Source organism: Ischnura elegans, chromosome 8, assembly GCF_921293095.1.
Source record: "Ischnura elegans chromosome 8, ioIscEleg1.1, whole genome shotgun sequence".
NCBI lineage: Eukaryota > Metazoa > Arthropoda > Insecta > Odonata > Coenagrionidae > Ischnura > Ischnura elegans.
In genome coordinates, this window is record NC_060253.1 from 73,763,821 (window position 1) to 73,782,702 (window position 18,882).

At 38.8% G+C, this 18,882-nt stretch overlaps 1 protein-coding gene across 1 annotated transcript in view; it reads right to left on the reverse strand.

The window, feature by feature from the left end:
- LOC124164377 (MOB kinase activator-like 2) overlaps positions 1-18,370 on the reverse strand; it is a 238,349-nt gene extending 219,979 nt beyond the window's left edge. Inside the window, exon 1 of the mRNA XM_046541686.1 lies at positions 18,178-18,370. Coding sequence (XP_046397642.1) covers positions 18,178-18,253 — 76 coding nt within the window. The 5' untranslated portion in view covers positions 18,254-18,370. The remainder of the gene's footprint in view (positions 1-18,177) is intronic.
- Between the last annotated feature and the right edge of the window lie 512 nt (positions 18,371-18,882).

Sequence of the window (18,882 nt, forward strand, 5' to 3'; positions counted from 1 at the left end):
AACGCACCCTCATTGGGCGTTGGAGGTAACTAAAGTATGGGATCCAAAGGCACCTACAACTAAATGGAGGAATTGAGTGGCCTCGAACACCACTTGTTTTTCATCTTGTCGATTATGAGCTCGAAAAATAACGAGATCCGTATTATTCTGTTCGCCGACCCGTCGCCTACTTCTCGACCGATTCGCAGAGAAAAATTAGCGGCCTCAACCCTTTCAATGGTAAGTTGAAGACGTCACCGACCCCTGTCGAGCGGGTCACCCGTCAAATATAACGTTTCATGTCATACCTATGCATTTAAGTTATAACTGGAACTTAGCATGAGAAACTATTCATATTTAAATAAAGAAACAATAAGTGATCATATTTCGTGTGGATACATTACAAACGTTCATGACTGCTGATAGAAATTGAGAGACCTGGGAGGAAGTATCAGCCAAAATAATACATCATAATTATAAATTCGCACGTTTCATTCACAAGAATGATTCAACTGATTATAAATTCACAAAACTTTAATGTTTGAAAACTTGTCTCACCGCTAAGCAGTATCATCAGGTACACGATGAAACATGCAGTACAAATATTAAATTTCAATAGAAAAGTACGAATATCTAATAATGAGTATAAATTACTTCCACGAAGATAATCATGACGTTGTTAAACAGAAACATTAATCAGTGTTAGACGTGTTTATAGTCCAGAAAGTATTCTCAACCACCTTCTTTGCACTTAAATTCGTCTACTCGAATGTTGTATACACTGATGTAGAAGATATAATTTTCTGCATTTGCGTAAGGAATTTTTGCTTCCAATTACAATTATATAATTACGATTTCATGGTATAATAATGAGAGGAGCCAATTATCACTATAATGTTATCGTTACCAATGGGAGCGAGGAAAAGCAAACATATCTCATGGAGATTTGAGATATCCTCTCCTTACGCAACGAGTATTTAGAGTTGCGGAGTGGAGGTACCGTTGATCGGAAGTAAATGAAAATAAAGTTTGTGACACTACACAAATCAAAAAGGTGCTGGTGCTTCAACTGATTGCAAAAAAGTATCATAGCTATATTTTTGTCATATCTGCAATTTGAAGGATTCTCTCGCCATGATCAAGCATGTACGTTTTGCGCGGGGCTCATAAAACATACACACACTTTTTCGTAAAACGGTTCACTAGACAACACTAATGCCAACAGCATGTATAAAAGACCAAAGAAATGCATCACTTAATAATCACACGCTCTTATTTTCCGTCCGTGCGTTCTACGTGCGAGTCATAGAACATTGCCACTTTTTCGTGAAATTGTTTACTAGACAACTCTATCATCAACAGCAAGCATGCAAGAGAAAATAAATGCATCACTTAATAATCGCACGTTCTACATTTCCGACCCCGCGGGAACGTTCGCGATGACAATAAAAACCTTAACGCCCTTTTCCTCAAAGGCGCGACGCATGCCCGAACAGATCCATCTCGATATGACATTTTCGGGTGATGGGAGGGAAAAATCGTCAGCGCGAAAGGCCGGAGGGGATACAGGCCACACCGACGCTATTCAACGAGGGCGGAGAGGCGGCTCCATAGTCGTTCAGCATTCGGCATGAGGGAAAGGGAGTCGACTGCATGTCCCTTTGATCGGAGCCGACATGGTAACAAGAAGAAATGTTAAGGGAGAGGAGCGCGAGTGGAGGGAGGTGGGGGTCTTTTGAGAGCGGGCGTCGAGAGGGAGGGAACGGATGGTTTAACCCCTGCCTCAAGTCCCCAGTTTCCTCTCACGGGTTGAATCCGAGATAGATCGGTCGAAAAGAGAGAGGTGTGAAGACAGCTCAATGTGTTTAAACGGCAACAGCGAAATATTCAGCGGACACCACGTACATAATGAACAGTGTCCGGCGATATCTTATGGAAATGTTTGATCTCCATGAGAATAAACTATAAATGGTAAACTTCCACACAATTTTATTTGAATACCAAGTATATTTTGGGTGGTTAATGCCGCTAAAGTCATTGTGGCTGCCTTAAAACCACACTTTTTAACAGTCAGAAAGCCTGGACGCCTTAAATATAGGTATTTAAATACAATTGTGTGAAAGTTCACCTTTTATAGTTTATTCTCATGTCCTTTTATAGTCTCTCCTTTTATAGTCCGGCGATATCTTGTAGAAATGCTTGATCTCCATGAGAATAAACTATAAATGGTAAACTTCCATACAATTTTATTTAAATACCGCATATATTTCGGGTGATTAATGCCACCAAAGTCATCGTGGCTGCCTTAAAAGCACACTTTTTAACAGGCAGAAAGCCTGGACGCCTTAAATTTAGGTATTTAAATAAAATTGTGTGGAAGTTTACCATTTATAGTTTATTCTCATGGACACCACGTAACCCTGACTGCACAGAAGTGGAGATCGAAGCCGTCACGAGTGCATGTGGAACAAATACAGTGAAACCTCTCATTTACGGACACTAATGGTCCTCAAAAATTTGTCCGTAAGTGAGAGGTGTCCGTAAGTCGCAGGTGACCTAAATAAAACCTCATTTTTATGCTTAACAATGCAAGTATTATAGTGTAGCTAACTGAATGAAATCCTTTTATTTAAATAAACTCTCAACTTTAAGAGATCGTTCAAAAAACCTATCGCGATGGTTTCCATAAAAGAGTAAAATTGTACATGCAGTGTCCCTGTCCAAAATTGAGAGTGTACATGTACTAGAGATTCTATCCTTTTACGAATGCATATCCTTCGGCCGGGGAATTGATAACTGTCCTTAAGTCAGAGGTGTCCGTGATCAGAGGTTTCACTGTACCCGTTTTCGCACGCTGGGAGGAAGACTGATACTGTATTGACTGAAAGGGGAAAAAACTATAATAGATAGAAAATGTAGTGTTTCGAAAATTACTCCTACGATTTCAGAAGATTTACTCTTTGATTGTTTGCCGTACACCCCAAATATTTGCATGAATCAGTCAGTCAGTCGGTGGTCGGGAGTAGGTTTGATAGCATTTGGATATAAGATACACCCCTCCCAGTTCTTCCAATCGTTTTTTTCAGTGATATCTAACCTAATTAAAATGAATCTTAAGAATACCAAATAGCTCTTGGCTTCCACGCTTTCTGCCTGTTAAGAGGTGTGGTTTTAGGGCAGCCACAATGAATTGGGTGGCATTTGCCAGCTTCTCCGCGATGTTCAAATTTATCATTAGCATCTTTTTTTTATATACATACTGGCGCCACCTTTTGGTTCGAAGCAAACTTGAGCGCTACAACTTTATGAACAACGGCACTATGCCCAGCAATATATGTTCAGCCTTAGAACATACTGATCGACATTGCAAGTCGTGTCGCCTTATTTTATTCAGAGATCTTAAACAGTATGTCTTTACTTTAATATTGTCTTGGCAATCGTCTCTCAATAACCGATTTTGTGGAATATATATTTTTTTGGAAAAGCGAAGCTAATATACCTAGGTATGGATTTTGAGAATTCACGTTTTAATGATTTTTAAGTAATATTTTATCTTCTACTGAAGGCATAATTTATTAATGCAGTTATTTTTTAATTCCCATTGTTTCTTTAACATATGAAAAATAATGGGATTGTGCGGGGTTCTCTAAAAAATTCTCCACATTAGGTCAACGTCTGAAGCTATTATAAATGTCGCAAGGATCTCTTTTCAACCGTAAACCTTCCCTTTTCATTACTTCTAAAACAATTCTTCTTATCTTGACCTCTTTGCCTCCCGCACCAGTTTCAACAGCCAACTGCAAAGTCCTTCACTCTGATACACCCTTTTTTATATATTGCAATTGTCAATCATGATTGTTATTAATGAAATTATTTTTATATTGGTTTTTATCGTATATAAATAATTCAATATTTTTATATGCTCCAATTTAAAGACCTTAGTGCTGTTTCTGGTGCTAAATAAATAATCACCTTAATGCTGGAAGGCGATACTTGGTGGAACTTGGAGACAGGAAACATAATAAAGATACCTTTTGTATGCTCCACAGAAGTTTTAATAACCGACCCAGGTTTCGACAGTACACTGTGCCATTATCATGTCATATCACTTTGTTCTGTTATGTCACTATGTCATGTCAGTACGCTATATCACTTGCTATTATGTGATAATGACATAGTGTACTGTCGAAACCTGGGACGGTTATAAAACTTACAAAAGTGTATCTTTATTATTTTTCCTAAATAAATAAACTAATAACTCGTGGTATACTTCGAACCGAAAAATCAAAAATGCAGTGTAGTATATCATTTCCTTCGCAATACATAGCCTATGCAGATACTTATGCTTGAAACGCTACAGCAACGCATCCAACCGAAACAAATTCGGTAACATGCGCATTACGGTAAAGAATTGAGTCTTTTTGAGTTTCATCATTTGAAAAGAGACGAACGGACAGCAAAGGCTTCCAGAATATTACATTGCCCATTTCGGTTAGCTCAAAAGGGACATTCCAAGGGGAATTAATGAAGGGAAATTGAAACAGTGTCGTCCGAACCGTATTGATCTACCCTTATTTCAATTTGTAATTGGGTCGAGAATAGCTACAAAGGGAAGATTACCACTCAATTAAACCCTCCAAACATAAAAGAATGGAAACTGGAATTCAAAATAATGGAAAATTTTTCGAGCTTTTTCAATTCAGAAGAAGGCTATTAACGGATGCTTGTAGTAGATTTTCCTTGTCAACAATGTTTGCGTATATCATCCCACTTAAAAATTTTCGATCTTGTTCCTCCCACCATAAGGCTGGTAAAAAGGAATTAAAGAACTTAAGGAACCACTTAAGTACAGTAACTTTCGGAGATAAAAACCTTTGGGGCCACATAATTCTTTAAAACAGATTTTTAGTTACTGCTAAGAACCCAGCTATATTCATAACATATTTCTAGAATGATATAAAAAAGAAAACTTTTGATGAACTCGTACTTTTTCCGTTGAAATTTATAGCATAACATTATAAAATGAAATGTTTGATTTATAAAAATAAATGGAAACTCTCTTAAAAATTTGTAACATTTGCGGAAAAAAGAAATTACGCTTTATTAAAATGACAGAAAAAGTTTCAAAAAGGTAGAACGTAACGAAAACAGACCAGATCAACGGGAATGATGTCTACCTTCACTTAATACAATCACTACCGTAGATTGAAAAATAGACTAAGCCTTTTAGATAATTCAAGAGCAGTGTCTTTTCTAACGAAGTTAGCCATATCTTACGGAAGTCAACATACTACGGAATATCAGATCATATATATAAAATAAGAGAAGGAGACTGTAGAAAAGACAGATTCACAATGTCTTTTTCCACGATCAATAAGAGATTATAACGGCAGCGATATAACTCATAAATAGATTAGATGACTTGTAGTGTAGCCTACTAAACTATGTAAAACTTAATGCATGTTCCTTAATTTTATTATTATTTCTAACAGCATATAGTAGTATAATTTGTTAGTATACGGGACGTTTTTTGGACTGTGTGGTGTGCATGTGGGAGTCCAATTGCATGCTGCATGCTGGTTATTGATCACCCTCTCCCAAACACCCTAGAGGTGGCTCGCAGGGTATTATGTAGATGTAGATTCATGTTTTTATTCGTTTCATTTCTATCAATAAATTTTTCCATTCCGAGGGACTATCCAGACCGAGGGCCAGAAGCTTAGGCATTGAAGCCCAGTACCATGACTACCACCACGACACCCGTGAACTACAACTCGTGTGCCAGCATGCACCTTCACTTTCCGGGCGGTGGCACTGCACTGAACATATACAACCCCCGATCTCGGGGACACAGAAGTCCCCTCCCGGTCGTAAAGAGCCGAGTGTACCTATCTCACGAAGAAAGTATGAGCTCGGAGGGGAAAGAAAAAGGGTTCGCCGTAAATCGCCCAAGGGAGGAGCAGAGGTGAGGGTTTGGGGGCCGACATGGATGGACATGTTGCCGTAAAGGAGGAGAGACCGAATCAATGCCTTCGCTGACACTTTCGTCCACAGTCACGAGGCATGCAGCGAAAAAGTATTACAAGCCGTTTGAAAATTACATATACAAAAGGGACCATGTGGTTTTACAATTCAGTATACAAAATGCAAGAAATAGATTAAATTAGTCCATATTCACGAGTTACACAGTAAAAAGGCACAGCAAGCCGGTCAAAAATTATATCGACAAAGGGGGACACGTGGTTGTAAAATTCTGTGAACAAAATGCAAGAAATAGATCAGTTGTGTCCACATTCTCGAGGTATGCAGCGAAAAGGTGTAGCAAGCCAGTCAAAATTTACAGCTACAGAGGGGACCACGTGGTTGCACAATTCAGTATATGTACATGACGCAAGTAATAGATTAATTTGGTCCACATTCACGAGGAATGCAGTGAAAAGGCACATCATGCCAGTTGAAATTTATATTCACAAAGGGTACCAAGTGGTTGTAAGATTAAGTATAGATAATTCAAGAAATAGATGAATTCTCTTCTCTGCTAAGAAGAGTAAGGGAGAAGAGCTGCCTCACGAAAACCTTGACAAGAAGACGGAATAACCTTATAGGCCATATCTTGAGACATGATGAAGACAATCGCCGAGGGACAAGTTGATGGCAAGAACGGAAAAGAAAAACTTGGAACAAAATATATGGAACAGGTACAGAAAGATACGAAAGAGAAGAAATAAATAGATGTGTAAAGAGCAACTAATGTGAGAATTGAGTGAAGAGCTGCGTCAAACCAATCTCAGGATTGTTGACATGAGTTGATCATGAGATGGATTTTAACGATTTGGTAGTTCAATTATGAAAGAAAGAAGAAGCGAACGAGAAATAACTAGCAGCTCAGCATAAGCCAAAATACCTTAAAGAGGAAGAGAAAATTGTAATAATATATAATATTGCAATAATTATAATTCAATATCAGCAAATAATAAATGTCACTAAGTTATTCAGAATTACATGATGGTGCACTACTATTTTTAACGTGGATAACAATACTTGCATCACAATATTTTTGGCCTGGGAACACGGGTACAAAACCTTTATGTACTATGATATGATGACAGGATTCAACTACTATAGGCTAAAATAATGCGTATGTGTCTGTCGGATACGAGCTTGTACGGCAAGAAGGGCATATTTCGCAACAAAGAAACATCCGCGAGGATCCTTCGCCGAAGATTAACAAGGCACACTTCTCAGTGGAGAAGGAGGCTAAAGGAGGGAAGACGGCAAGGAAAAAAATCCGAAGGGAGACGAAAAGATTTGCGTTCCGGAGGCGGGGTCGGACTTACTGCCCCCTTGGGATACTGAACGACGCGCGGAGTACGCTTTCCGTCCCCCGCAAGCCCCCGGGGGCGGAAATGTGGGCTTTGGGAGAAGAGAAACCGGAGGTTCGACGACGAGGAGTCAAGCCAGCCAACCGTTGGCTTCTCCTCCTCCCCAACGGAAGTACGCCATCCTCTCCAGGACAGTGCAACACTAAGATAATTCAATTATTTTCCTTTTCATTCTGTACATAGACAAGGAGAAATCTAGGGTAGAGGACTTCGAAATGTGGTGCTATAGAAGAATGATGAGGATCAAATGGATGGACCGTGTAAGTAATGAGGAATCCTAAGAAGAGTAGGAGAGAAGGGAAACCTCATGGAAACTTTGGTAAGACGACGGAACAACCTTATAGGCCATATCTTGATCGATGACAATGAATGATGAAGACAATCGTCGAGGGAAAAGTAGATGGCAAGAACGGAAAAGGAAAACATTGAACAAAATATATGGAACAGGTTAAGAAGGATGTGGAATAGAATAAATACCTAGGTGTGAAAAAATAAGCTGATAAGTGGTCAACAATCAGTCAATCAATCAAATGGTCAACAATCATCGTCAGTGGTCAACAATCCTACGATTGTTGACCACTGACGATGACACATTGACTGATAATGCAAGAAGACCTACTGCGGCAACATTTATTTTTGTATTTGCAATTAATTACTTCACGCATTTTAAAATGCATTATTCATTATTTTAATTAAAAATTTATTTGCATGATATACAAACATTGGTCCTCGAGACATCGAAGCGGAGTACTGATTTGCTAATTCGGGGTTAAATGAAAGCCACTCCAATGCTGTTTTACGTAAGAATGACGTTGGTAAGGATGACTATGCGAATGTAAGTTGGTAAGTTGTAGCGTTGCCTGCCGTTGGGCGCCGCTAAGCCCTTATTAAAATAATTAGTAGACAAATTCCAATTCTTCGAGTGGGGTATTTTAGACCCCATGCACTACGTGCTAACAACATCGAGCGTCAAAAAAATCATAGATCTACATCTACATACTACCCCGCAAGTTGAAAAAAGCCTAAAAAGGTGTGTGGCAGAGTGTAAGAACACCACCCGCGTATATATTAAGAAGCAAATGTTCAAATAAGATTACTAGTAGCACTTAATAATGTCCTTTGCGGTTCGGGGGTAAAACAAATTCCCATATTTATCCGTTTGGCAAAATATCCCTCTTATAAAATAAATCATGGCTTCTGCCTTATCTGCAAAATACTGTGACTCTAATATGATGTTCTTCGTGTCGCTCTTAAGGATATCTATCAGTCTATCCGGCCTTAATGTTTTCACAGATTAGTTGATGAGACCAGTAGTTCATGCTGAGTGTGCAAATTCTAATGCTTGTGCACTGGCCTCACATAATTCATTTAAGCTAATACTCTAATAAAGGATTCCTTCCCTCAATGAATGTACGATATCATTTCGTACAATCCTGAAAGAGCTAATGAACTGGAACTCAAATAACATAACAAACTCATAAAAAGGAAATGCTCTAACTAAATTACACCTATCATGTATAAACATTTTTAATTGTGTGGGGGGAAAAAGGAGTTTCACCGTCAAAATGGTGGATTTTTGGCGGGTGGAACATCTTACTTTCCCGATTTTCGACAAATAAGCCGCACCCTACTCCACGGCCATCCACTGGGAAATACTATAGGTGTGGGTGTGGAGAAAATTCCAGAAGACAGCAGAGAGAAAGAAATATTTCCGATTAGGATACAAATGAAGGCCGGACCCCCCTCCGGAGCGTGAAGCTGGCGCCTTGGAACGGCCCAATACATCACAAAAACGTCCCGGCATCGCTCCCTTCAAGGTTCGACACGCATACGAGCACACTATTCCTTCTCCGCGGAGAGAGAAAGTCCAAGGAGCGGCAAGAGTGCAGCAAGCGGGTTTTATGGCCCGAGGAAGCGGAGCCGAGAGGAGCCTCGCAAAGTGCTCAACAGGGGGGTAGGGAGAGTCTTGCAGAAAGATTTTGGGGGGGATGTGGGGGTGCGCTATAAAGGAAGGGTTCAAAAGTGAAAGGAAAGAAATCTTTACGACGGGACTAGTGACGAGCCGAGGAAGAGATTCAACCTCTAACCCTTTAAGACTTTTAGGGGAGGAAAAGTTGGATTCTGCCACAATTCTAAATTACCATTTAGACCGGGGAAAAGGAGCTGACGCACAAAATTTCTTCGCCGGCAGAAAATATAGGATGCATTAATCCAGAAATGGCCACAGTAAGAAAGTTCACTTCAGCACGGTAGAGGGGAAAGTACGAGCATTTACCGTTTAAACTAATTTAGAGGGATATAAAATGGATTTTGGCCTAATACTAGTTATGTTCTAGACTGGGAAAATAGTTTTAAAAAGGGGCAATGTAAGGTAGTACACAATATCCAAGAAATAGCCGTATTAAGCAGCTTAATTTTATGCGGATACTGGACTATAACGGACATTTTAACTTAAAAATGATTTTTACAGCAGTAAATAGTGGGTTTGTCCCAAATTCTAATATACGCTATGGGCTCGGAGCTTTAGTGCATGCTAAATAAAACAGGAGCATAAATGGGGAACATGAACGTTAAAAAAAGAATCGACATAGTACTTTAGCAATTGATGAAGAAACAAAGTCATTTGCGGCCAAATACAGAGAAATATTGAACCTTTACCTCTTCAAGAAATATTTCAGGAAAGGATAGAGCGGATTTCGTAGCGGTCATAGCTTACGTTCCAGATCAGGAACATTGACAGTAATTGAAAAATGATAGAGAAGTCACAATGAGAGGCAACAATTCCATTATCACCATTATTCAACAACCGTCCTTGTAAACAAACACTGAATGACAAGGCCTTCGACAATGAAAAGAAGTGAAGGATGAAATAAAGGAGCAAGAAAAATACATATTTTATCTCCTTATTTCCTAAAAGGCAAAACATAACCCAGGGAAATTCTATAATGGCATAGTCATAACAACTATCTCCATACAATTGCCTTAACGTTTTGATCGAACTAAAAGTTATCATCCCCAACGGAAAATGTATCGAAAAAAGCAGAAAATACCTCAACAATCATAAAATGTAAATACTTAAAGACTTGTAACTAATGAAACCAGTATTATATAAGAGTAGACTACTTAGTTCATTTGGGCCCTTCAATAAATAATCATTAATTTGAGCAGTACATTCCAGTAATTCTCGTAGTAAGATTTCGGGAATAAGTATTTTATGCATTATTTAAAATTCCCACCAAATTATCCCCACAATAACAAATGATAAATGATAATCACATTTCACCCAAACTAACTTCACTCGCTTAACAAAGGATCCAGTCAGATTGACAACATCAAGTGAGAGATCGGATCTAAGCGATTTAAGGTAGTAGGATTAATAATAAAAATCACCAGGAAGTATGTGACATAAAAAACAAATACGAGAATGGTATTGAAGGAAACCCTAGAAAAACAATTTTGCTCTGCAGGCAGTGTCCAGCGCTGTCCAGAGGAACTAGTTACTCACATTTACTGTCAAATATATTGCACACTCATTCGGTTGAGTTCCATTTCTACTCAACAATACAAACCTGGAAGCATATACACGAGCTAACATACGGCAGTTGGGTCAAGTCTAGCACGATATCATCCAATGCCTACCAAAGTACGTACACTCATTCTTCCGTCTCATAATATCGGTCAGATGACGGCGATAATCAAACATAAAATTTAACAATAGTCGTCCCCAAGCGACCGCGACAATTAAAGTATTGTTTACTGGCACGTTTGGGAAGGATATATACGGGCGACGGGCTCTACTATCTCCGCCCCGGGGTCGTTCGCTGAAAAGCGGTCTGCCCACGATCCACCGTCGATTCAGAAAACAAAGATTTACAAGAAGCATTAACGGCCGGGCACATCGCAGAATCAAGATCGACGCCGCGAATAGATACGGGAAGTGTAGGCCTGGCCATATGCGGGGGCGGGATTTCCCATAAACCAGCCCGCAACACAACAACCTGAACAACGTTGTTTACGGGCACGCGTCGAAACGATATACCGGGGACGGCCTCTACTATCTCTCCAGAACCCGGGGAGGCCAAACACCTCTACCGTCCATCTCGGCCCATCACGTCCATCGATCGCGGGGAATAGAGGCCGACCCGACGGAGCATTAGTGCGGAACCACAAACTACTCGGATAAAATTGGACAAACATAATCATTCTGCGAGATTATTGATTAACCTCGACGCGACGGCGGGCTGTCTAGCGTCGAGGGATAAAACGAAGAAGGCCGAGACGCAACCGGGCCCCCTCCTCCTGAGTGCAAACAGCTGTTGAGTTTAGCCGGCTGGCATGGTGAAGACGCAAGTCGACCTATATCACGCACAAGATGCTTCCACGAGAAGCTTTGCTATGCCTCCTCAAATCTGTGTGGATTCAGAGGGAAGCGTTATTAATGGTGGACCCGAAATTCCAGTTAAACCGAATCAAACTCGTAAAAACTAGCTTTTTCCAGCAGAAATCCGTCGTGAAAAATGTTATAATTCATGAAAATAGCCAAGTATTTTCAAATATGCTATTTGAAGAACAATATTTAAAACAAACTGTCATGGTTGTTTCTAATTTTTACGGATTTTAAAGTAATACTCATATCCGAGTGCTTCATTTTTTTCTCTATGCTAAAGCATCTCAAAACGTTACGACATAATTCAATGCAATCCACACACAGCAATTTCATTCCTTGTACGCACTAATTTACAGGCGGTGAAATTCGATCGAGAAAATGAAAATTTATCTAAATATTTTAATGCAGAGAAAACAACAACAGTGTAGCGAAGAGTTATCCACCCCCTCCCAAATAAATTGAACTAATTTCCTTAGACTTACAGTTAGACGTGTCGAATATTAACTTTGTAAAATAATCATGAATGTCTCATTTTGACCGCGATACATTTCTAGACGATTTCTTCGATATACTCTGGAGTACAATTTTCACGCAATTAAAAAGAAACGGATGCCACCACGAAGGACAGAGAGAGACTCATAAGTATGCGATATTATGAAATCCTCTGCATGAATTATTATTTACAATATTATAATCCGTGACCGAAAGAAAGCATTTGTGTAATAATAATTCCCTTCTCTCGTAGTGTTGAGTCGCTAAAAGCGCACGATGAATCTCAAAGCCGGGTGTCCCAATACAAACAAGCCTCATTCATCGAATAATTTTTCAGGCTCTTGAGGCTTAAATACGGCGAAGGGGCCTGAAAAATTAAACGACTGCCAAAAGTTATGCCTTTGTGAATGAAATTGATTGCAACGAATGAAACGGATTAACTGCCATTTTTAACGTGCCCTCAAATAAATATATTAATGGACTTGAGGCTCTCAATTTTCCAATCCCGTCATCAAAGAGTTATAAAAAAAACGCGATTTTTATCCTCGAGTTCGCTGAACAAAACAACACGGGATCATTGCCAGAGATCAATAAAGTCTTCCGATAAAATTTGAAAAACTTAACTGGCATGATGGAGATGGAGGAATATTTTTTTCCAGCCATACCTGGCAACGAAGTTACACGCTTTATTATAAAAGATGAAACAAAAAATGGTTAGAAATATCAAAACACAAACTAGGTCATATGAATCTAGCAAGAGATAAAAGATATGCCGGGTGAAAACTTCATGAAGCTTTTGCGAGTAATAAAGGTAGGCTCACATTCACAAGCTTTGTACCCAAATCGCACTACAAACTTAATACCAGGCACATATTTGAGTAACAATACGAACATTTCCGCTGCCTTAAGGCAAAAAAATACTAGTAAAAAAACTTGAAAAGGGAAACAATTAAAGGAAGATATCATCTATACATGAAATGAAGCCGGAAAAACTCATTCTACAAAAATTAATATTTATGGGACATGAAATTTTAATAAAAAATATCCCTTTGTTTTTTTGAAAGAGAGAAGAGTGAAGATAATGAAACCATCAATTAAAACGAATCACTATTTCACCTAGTTTCTAAAATAAATTGAAGCTTAAACGAATTATCCTATTTGCAACGACCTGCAGATATTGACACCGTACGTAACAGCTTGCATAATTTTGCCATCCTCTTGAATTTAGCTAAATATTTAGAAATCAAATGTTTTTCCAGAAAGCTCATCACGAGTCTTTACAATGAATTTCAGCGAGAGAGATTTAGCCTTGATAAAGCTGAAATTTCATAAAATGTATATAAAAAACTGTTTCATACTGACGAAATAGTATTTACAGAATACGGAATATACATATCATATATTTCGATTATAAGATAGTTACATAGGTATCATACATATAGGTTTACCATAAGGCGAACGATGAACCACCTTTACTTATCATCCCCAACTGTCTCGATTTTTTTGTATTTTTTCGTCAGTCCAAATTAAGTCCATTTCTCTTGAATCTATATATACCCTTATATTATTCACACTATTATTTTTTCTCCATCACAAGCAGCTTATTTTTTGGTAAAATAAACAGATCTTACGCTTACAGATTTTTAAGTAGAACATACAAGTGCTTCACATTTTCATATTTTTATCAAAACCCTAGCGAAGGTACCACAAAAAAGTACATCATAATTCAGTGCAATGAACATACCGTACATGTAGCTGATACGTTTTACCCTGTATTAAGGAAAATGTGCTCTGTCGAGCAAATAAATCTCATTGATTTAAGTTTAAAATGGGAGACTAGATGCCGAGTACGTCAGAGTCGCAACTAAAATACGCATTATTCACGGTATTCCTAAAGGGTTTTCCTAGGGGCTTTGGATTCCGTCCCTATCGAAAGTTGCTGGCGCAGAAGCGATAGAAACATCCGCCATTATCTACCTCCCAGACATGTTAAGCGGCAACTGAGCCGAAGAATTCCCTGCGGAGATGAAGGCAGCCGCACCGAACACTGGCCCTGGGGGACCCAGCCCTTCTAGCATCGGTGTCCTTGGTGGTCGGTGAAAGAGAACCACGCGGAAAATTCAACCGCCTGTAGGGCAAAGTCTGCGATTCTCCACGCGAAAACGATGTGTGCATCTGCGTTGAGAAAAGGTGACTCGCATGAAATGCAATACATTCAACTAATGGACGGGGAGGTTTAAAGGAACTGCAGGGTGAATAAACACATATGCAAGGGGACTGCATTGAGGAGGCCCAATTCCATTCCATAGAAGGCTGATTTCGGTTGCCACTTCAGTTGCATATTTTAATCGTTTTTCAAAACTTTCCGTGGCGCAGTGCATCGGTATCCACTTTTTCCCAATATTTTGCAGTATTGTGCTTGTAACAGCGAGGAATGGCCTGGAAAAGTTATGAATTGGATATATCACAATCATCATGTGTAGAAGAAAAGTTACTCGGGTTTTCCACCGGTTGATGTTCTCCATGCCTCCATACGCTCGAAATACATGCATACATATAAATAAAAATACCATAAGAAATAAACTATTACTTACTTAATCAAGAGTACAATAAAAATAACATTATATCATTGCTATTCCCGATTTGAAAAATGAAATATAATTTCTAATGGGCCGTATTACGTTACCGGCCCAAGAATATAGCAATAAAATAAATCATAATAAACTTAGTTTCATTTTTTTCAGGTTCAAACATTTTACGTAAATCATTTACATGATATTTTACTCATACGGAATGAAATTGTTTTTCTCAGATATTTAAAACTACGGTTGCCGCAGAATGATAATTTCGAGTTTATGTTGGCAACGCGATTGCTAATAAACACTCACACTTTGATTCACATAAAAGTCGTATAGAACCACCATTTACTTAAACATTGTCTCCTTACACAATTAATTCTAAACTAAATTTTACTCTATTTTGTTATTTAACGGAAGTTCCAGTTCAAAGCGTTCCCAATGGAGGTGTCAGTTCCCCCTGATGGGTTAAAACTCCGGATTTTCCACAAATGAAACGCTGAAAACGAATTTATGTCGCCGTAACTACGGCTGAGACGCCGCCACCCTTCCCGGCTTCTACTCGACGAAAATAAAAATATATATAAAACGAACCCTGAGGATAAGGATTTGAGGCAAGAATCTCGGGCGAAGGCGGCAGATAGGGGTGCCAAGTGAAGGCAAGTGTACATATGTATATTTATACGAAAAACACGAGCAAAGAGGAGGGAATACGAAAGGATTTCTCATAAAAGACTTCCCAAGGAGGCGTTTCCGCCACCTCTTACGCCTTAAAAAACTTAGGAGGATTGCCAGGGACTAAAATTAAACCCTCCGGAAAGAGCCGGCTTTCGAATCATTATTTTATATTACTTTTTTCCTCCTTTAATAATCACGCGCGCGGGGGAGTGTGGAAGCTGTATTTTTCCGCATGAAATATCAGCACGGAAGGAAAAGGAGCGAAATAAGGAAATGCTTTTTCACTGATACGTATGTACTTTGGAAAAAGAAAATTGTACCATGATATTGTACCTCTTACTCACGTGACGCAGTATTATTATAAATCATTTTAATTGAACTTTATAAATTTTAACCTTTATGAATGAAGGATTCATCAGGTGTTACATATGAAGCATGTTTCTCTATGAAAGCGAGGCTAATGCGTTGACAGAAGCAGAGAAGTCAAGAGTGGAAGCATTCGAAATGTGGTGCAAACGAAGAATGATGAAGATAAAATGGATCGACCGTGTATGTAATGAGGAAGTGCTAAGAGGAGTGAGAAAAAAGATAAGCTTTCTAAAAACCTCGAGCAGAAAACGGGACAATTTACTTTGCCACATTATGAGGCATGATGGCCTGATGAAGACTATCGTAGAAGAACAGGTGGAATGGAAGACGAGCAAAAGACGGCCCCGAATGAGTATCATAGGGCAAGTAATAAATAATGTAAAAGAGAAGGAATACGTCACCATGAAAAGGCTAGCGGATAGGAGAGAGGAATGGAGAGCTGCGTCACACCCATCTTAATATTGTTGACTAGTTATGATGATGGATGAAGGAAGTTCAAAATGATACATGATAAGTAGGATTAATATGACGTACCACAGCGTGAAAGAGCCCCGCAAACTGTATCCTCGTCATTACTTTTCAACCCAAAAAATATAACAGTTTCAGCGAGTTATAATCTAATATCTGATTTTCGGAATTCTAACATAGCGTATCAGGCCAAATTTTAAGCAATAAATTATTGTAGAAAAGTGCAACTACCTTTCATTTCAATAAGTCTACAATATCTTCCACTATATCACGCCTCAATCGGTTGAACTTATATGAGTAATCGCTCTATTAAATTAATTTAAACCTATACGCTCACGTTATGACTAAAGTATTAAATCCGATAAAGGCATGAAAATATTTACGTTCTCATTGAAATAAATGATAATTGCACTTTTCCACAACTATTTTAATTCAAATTATTGCGGAAAAGTGCAACTTCCTTCTTTTTTTTAATCAAGTCGAACGCCCAGTATACCACGCCTGAATCGATCGAAATTACGTTCTTGGCATTTTTCACGGATTCTCCACCGGGTCAGATTTTCCTCAGCAACGAAATGTCTCTGTGGAAATCTTATCGACGTTCGCTGTGGAAAACCTGACCCTTGGAGAACACGAGGAGAACTCCGGAAACTAGTTCGTCGCGAAAGGCTACGATCCTAATTCGTTGGCCAGTGCGTAATTGAATTCCTTGAGTAAACGTATTCCAGGTCTCCTTTAATGCAACATCTCTGTTGATAAATGCTTGGAAGAAGACAGAACGCAAGCCATCGCCTGTAGCCCGTTATATAGGGCGCCCGAATAACCTGCCCAGGATGTGAACGCTAAAGGTGAAACAAAATATACTACGCTCCATTCAATACTGCCGGAACTCAACGTTGGTATCGGAATAGGCTGAACTCACTATACACCATGTATATTACCCATGCACTAACGATGGTATTTGCGAACTAGAATTTAGTGATCATTAGCTAAAACTGGAATCACTACTACAACTAGAAGAACTTATGATTACTTCGTTGCCTGAGTTTAAATTCTTCTAAGCATACAGCTATGACTAGCCATAAAGATAAATTAGGATACCAAATAACGCAAGTAAACTGGGAACATGCCCGAGAATCAATGACTAACTTCAATTAATAAACTGCGATAAATCTGGCACAGATTATATACAACAATATTCCCGTCAGCGCCCAAAGTTTTTCTAAATTCACACATATTTCACTTTAAAAAAATATGATACATATGAGCTTAACACAATGAACATAATTCAAACTGACTGAGTAATAAGGAAACCTACTACGTATGTGCACCGAAATGTACGCTAAAATTCACATATTAAATGCATTGCAGGAGTATTGGCTCAGCACTGCACTGGGTGCCACAAGGCACCCGTGGGCGTTGACGGGTTAGCACCTGGGAAACGTACGGCTATGGGCAGCACAAGAAATCAATAATATATGAGCGAAGGAATACTATGAACGAAAGTTTGACAAGATTCGACGAATGAGCTATAAGAACGCACCCAAAATACTTAAATCGGGAGTAAAACGTTAAACTCTGTATTAGATAAACGCTAGGATGCGTCGTTGAGTTGATACAATATATCACGCGACAGTTGTTGAACACTCACGATTGGCGAAAACATAACTCAGAAACACAGTTTATCACTATTCCATTCACATTTTGCAAAAAATGGTCCCTTGTACTTCAAAAAATTAGCGATGCTACAAATTTTACGTTCAAATTAGAGGTGTGATTAAAAGCTTGTTTTGTACCACGAGCAAAGCTAAATTGAAACTGAAAAAAAATTGAAAATATCACTCACCCTCATTATCTCTCAGTCGCCTGTAAAACCTTGAGCACAGGCCGCATCCATTAAAAAGGTGTCCGAAACAAGGCATTGGGGCGAAAATAGTCCCGTAAAAGAGGTTCTTCTGTGCACATAATCTCAAAAAACATACCGCCCTACTTGAAGATAAACACTATGATTAAAGGACACAAAACAAACTGAATCATGGTATTCCCCATCTGGTGGTTGCTAGGTCATTGTTGACATAACGCCGAAGTACGAATTGCAAAGAAAATAAATCCCTCACTTCATTTCCAAATATATAGCCAGGTAAAATCTGTGAGATCATTAGCACCATATACTTTCCTAATCCATTAATACAGAGATAAATTAAATAAATCGTTTATGTAAGAGCTATCAAGTGAGATGATTTTCAATATTTCATTGCATAACTTCCATTAGTCAAAGGGCACCGTGATTCTCAGCCACAAACAGAACAACTAAAGACTTAAGTAGCTATATTCATCTTTCATAGCTTGCAAATGCTTGAAAACTATTCAGCGCTTCAGGCAGCCATCTCTCCATATTTCTTTAGCCTCTACAACCTAACCTGTCTAGAATTTTAGCATCCTTCCGAGTGCACATGTCCTTAATATGTGAACTTGATTGCTAGGAATAGGAACAAGTCTTTTCATTTATAAACCCCCAGCGGGCATTTTCCCAAACTACCACGGAATACGA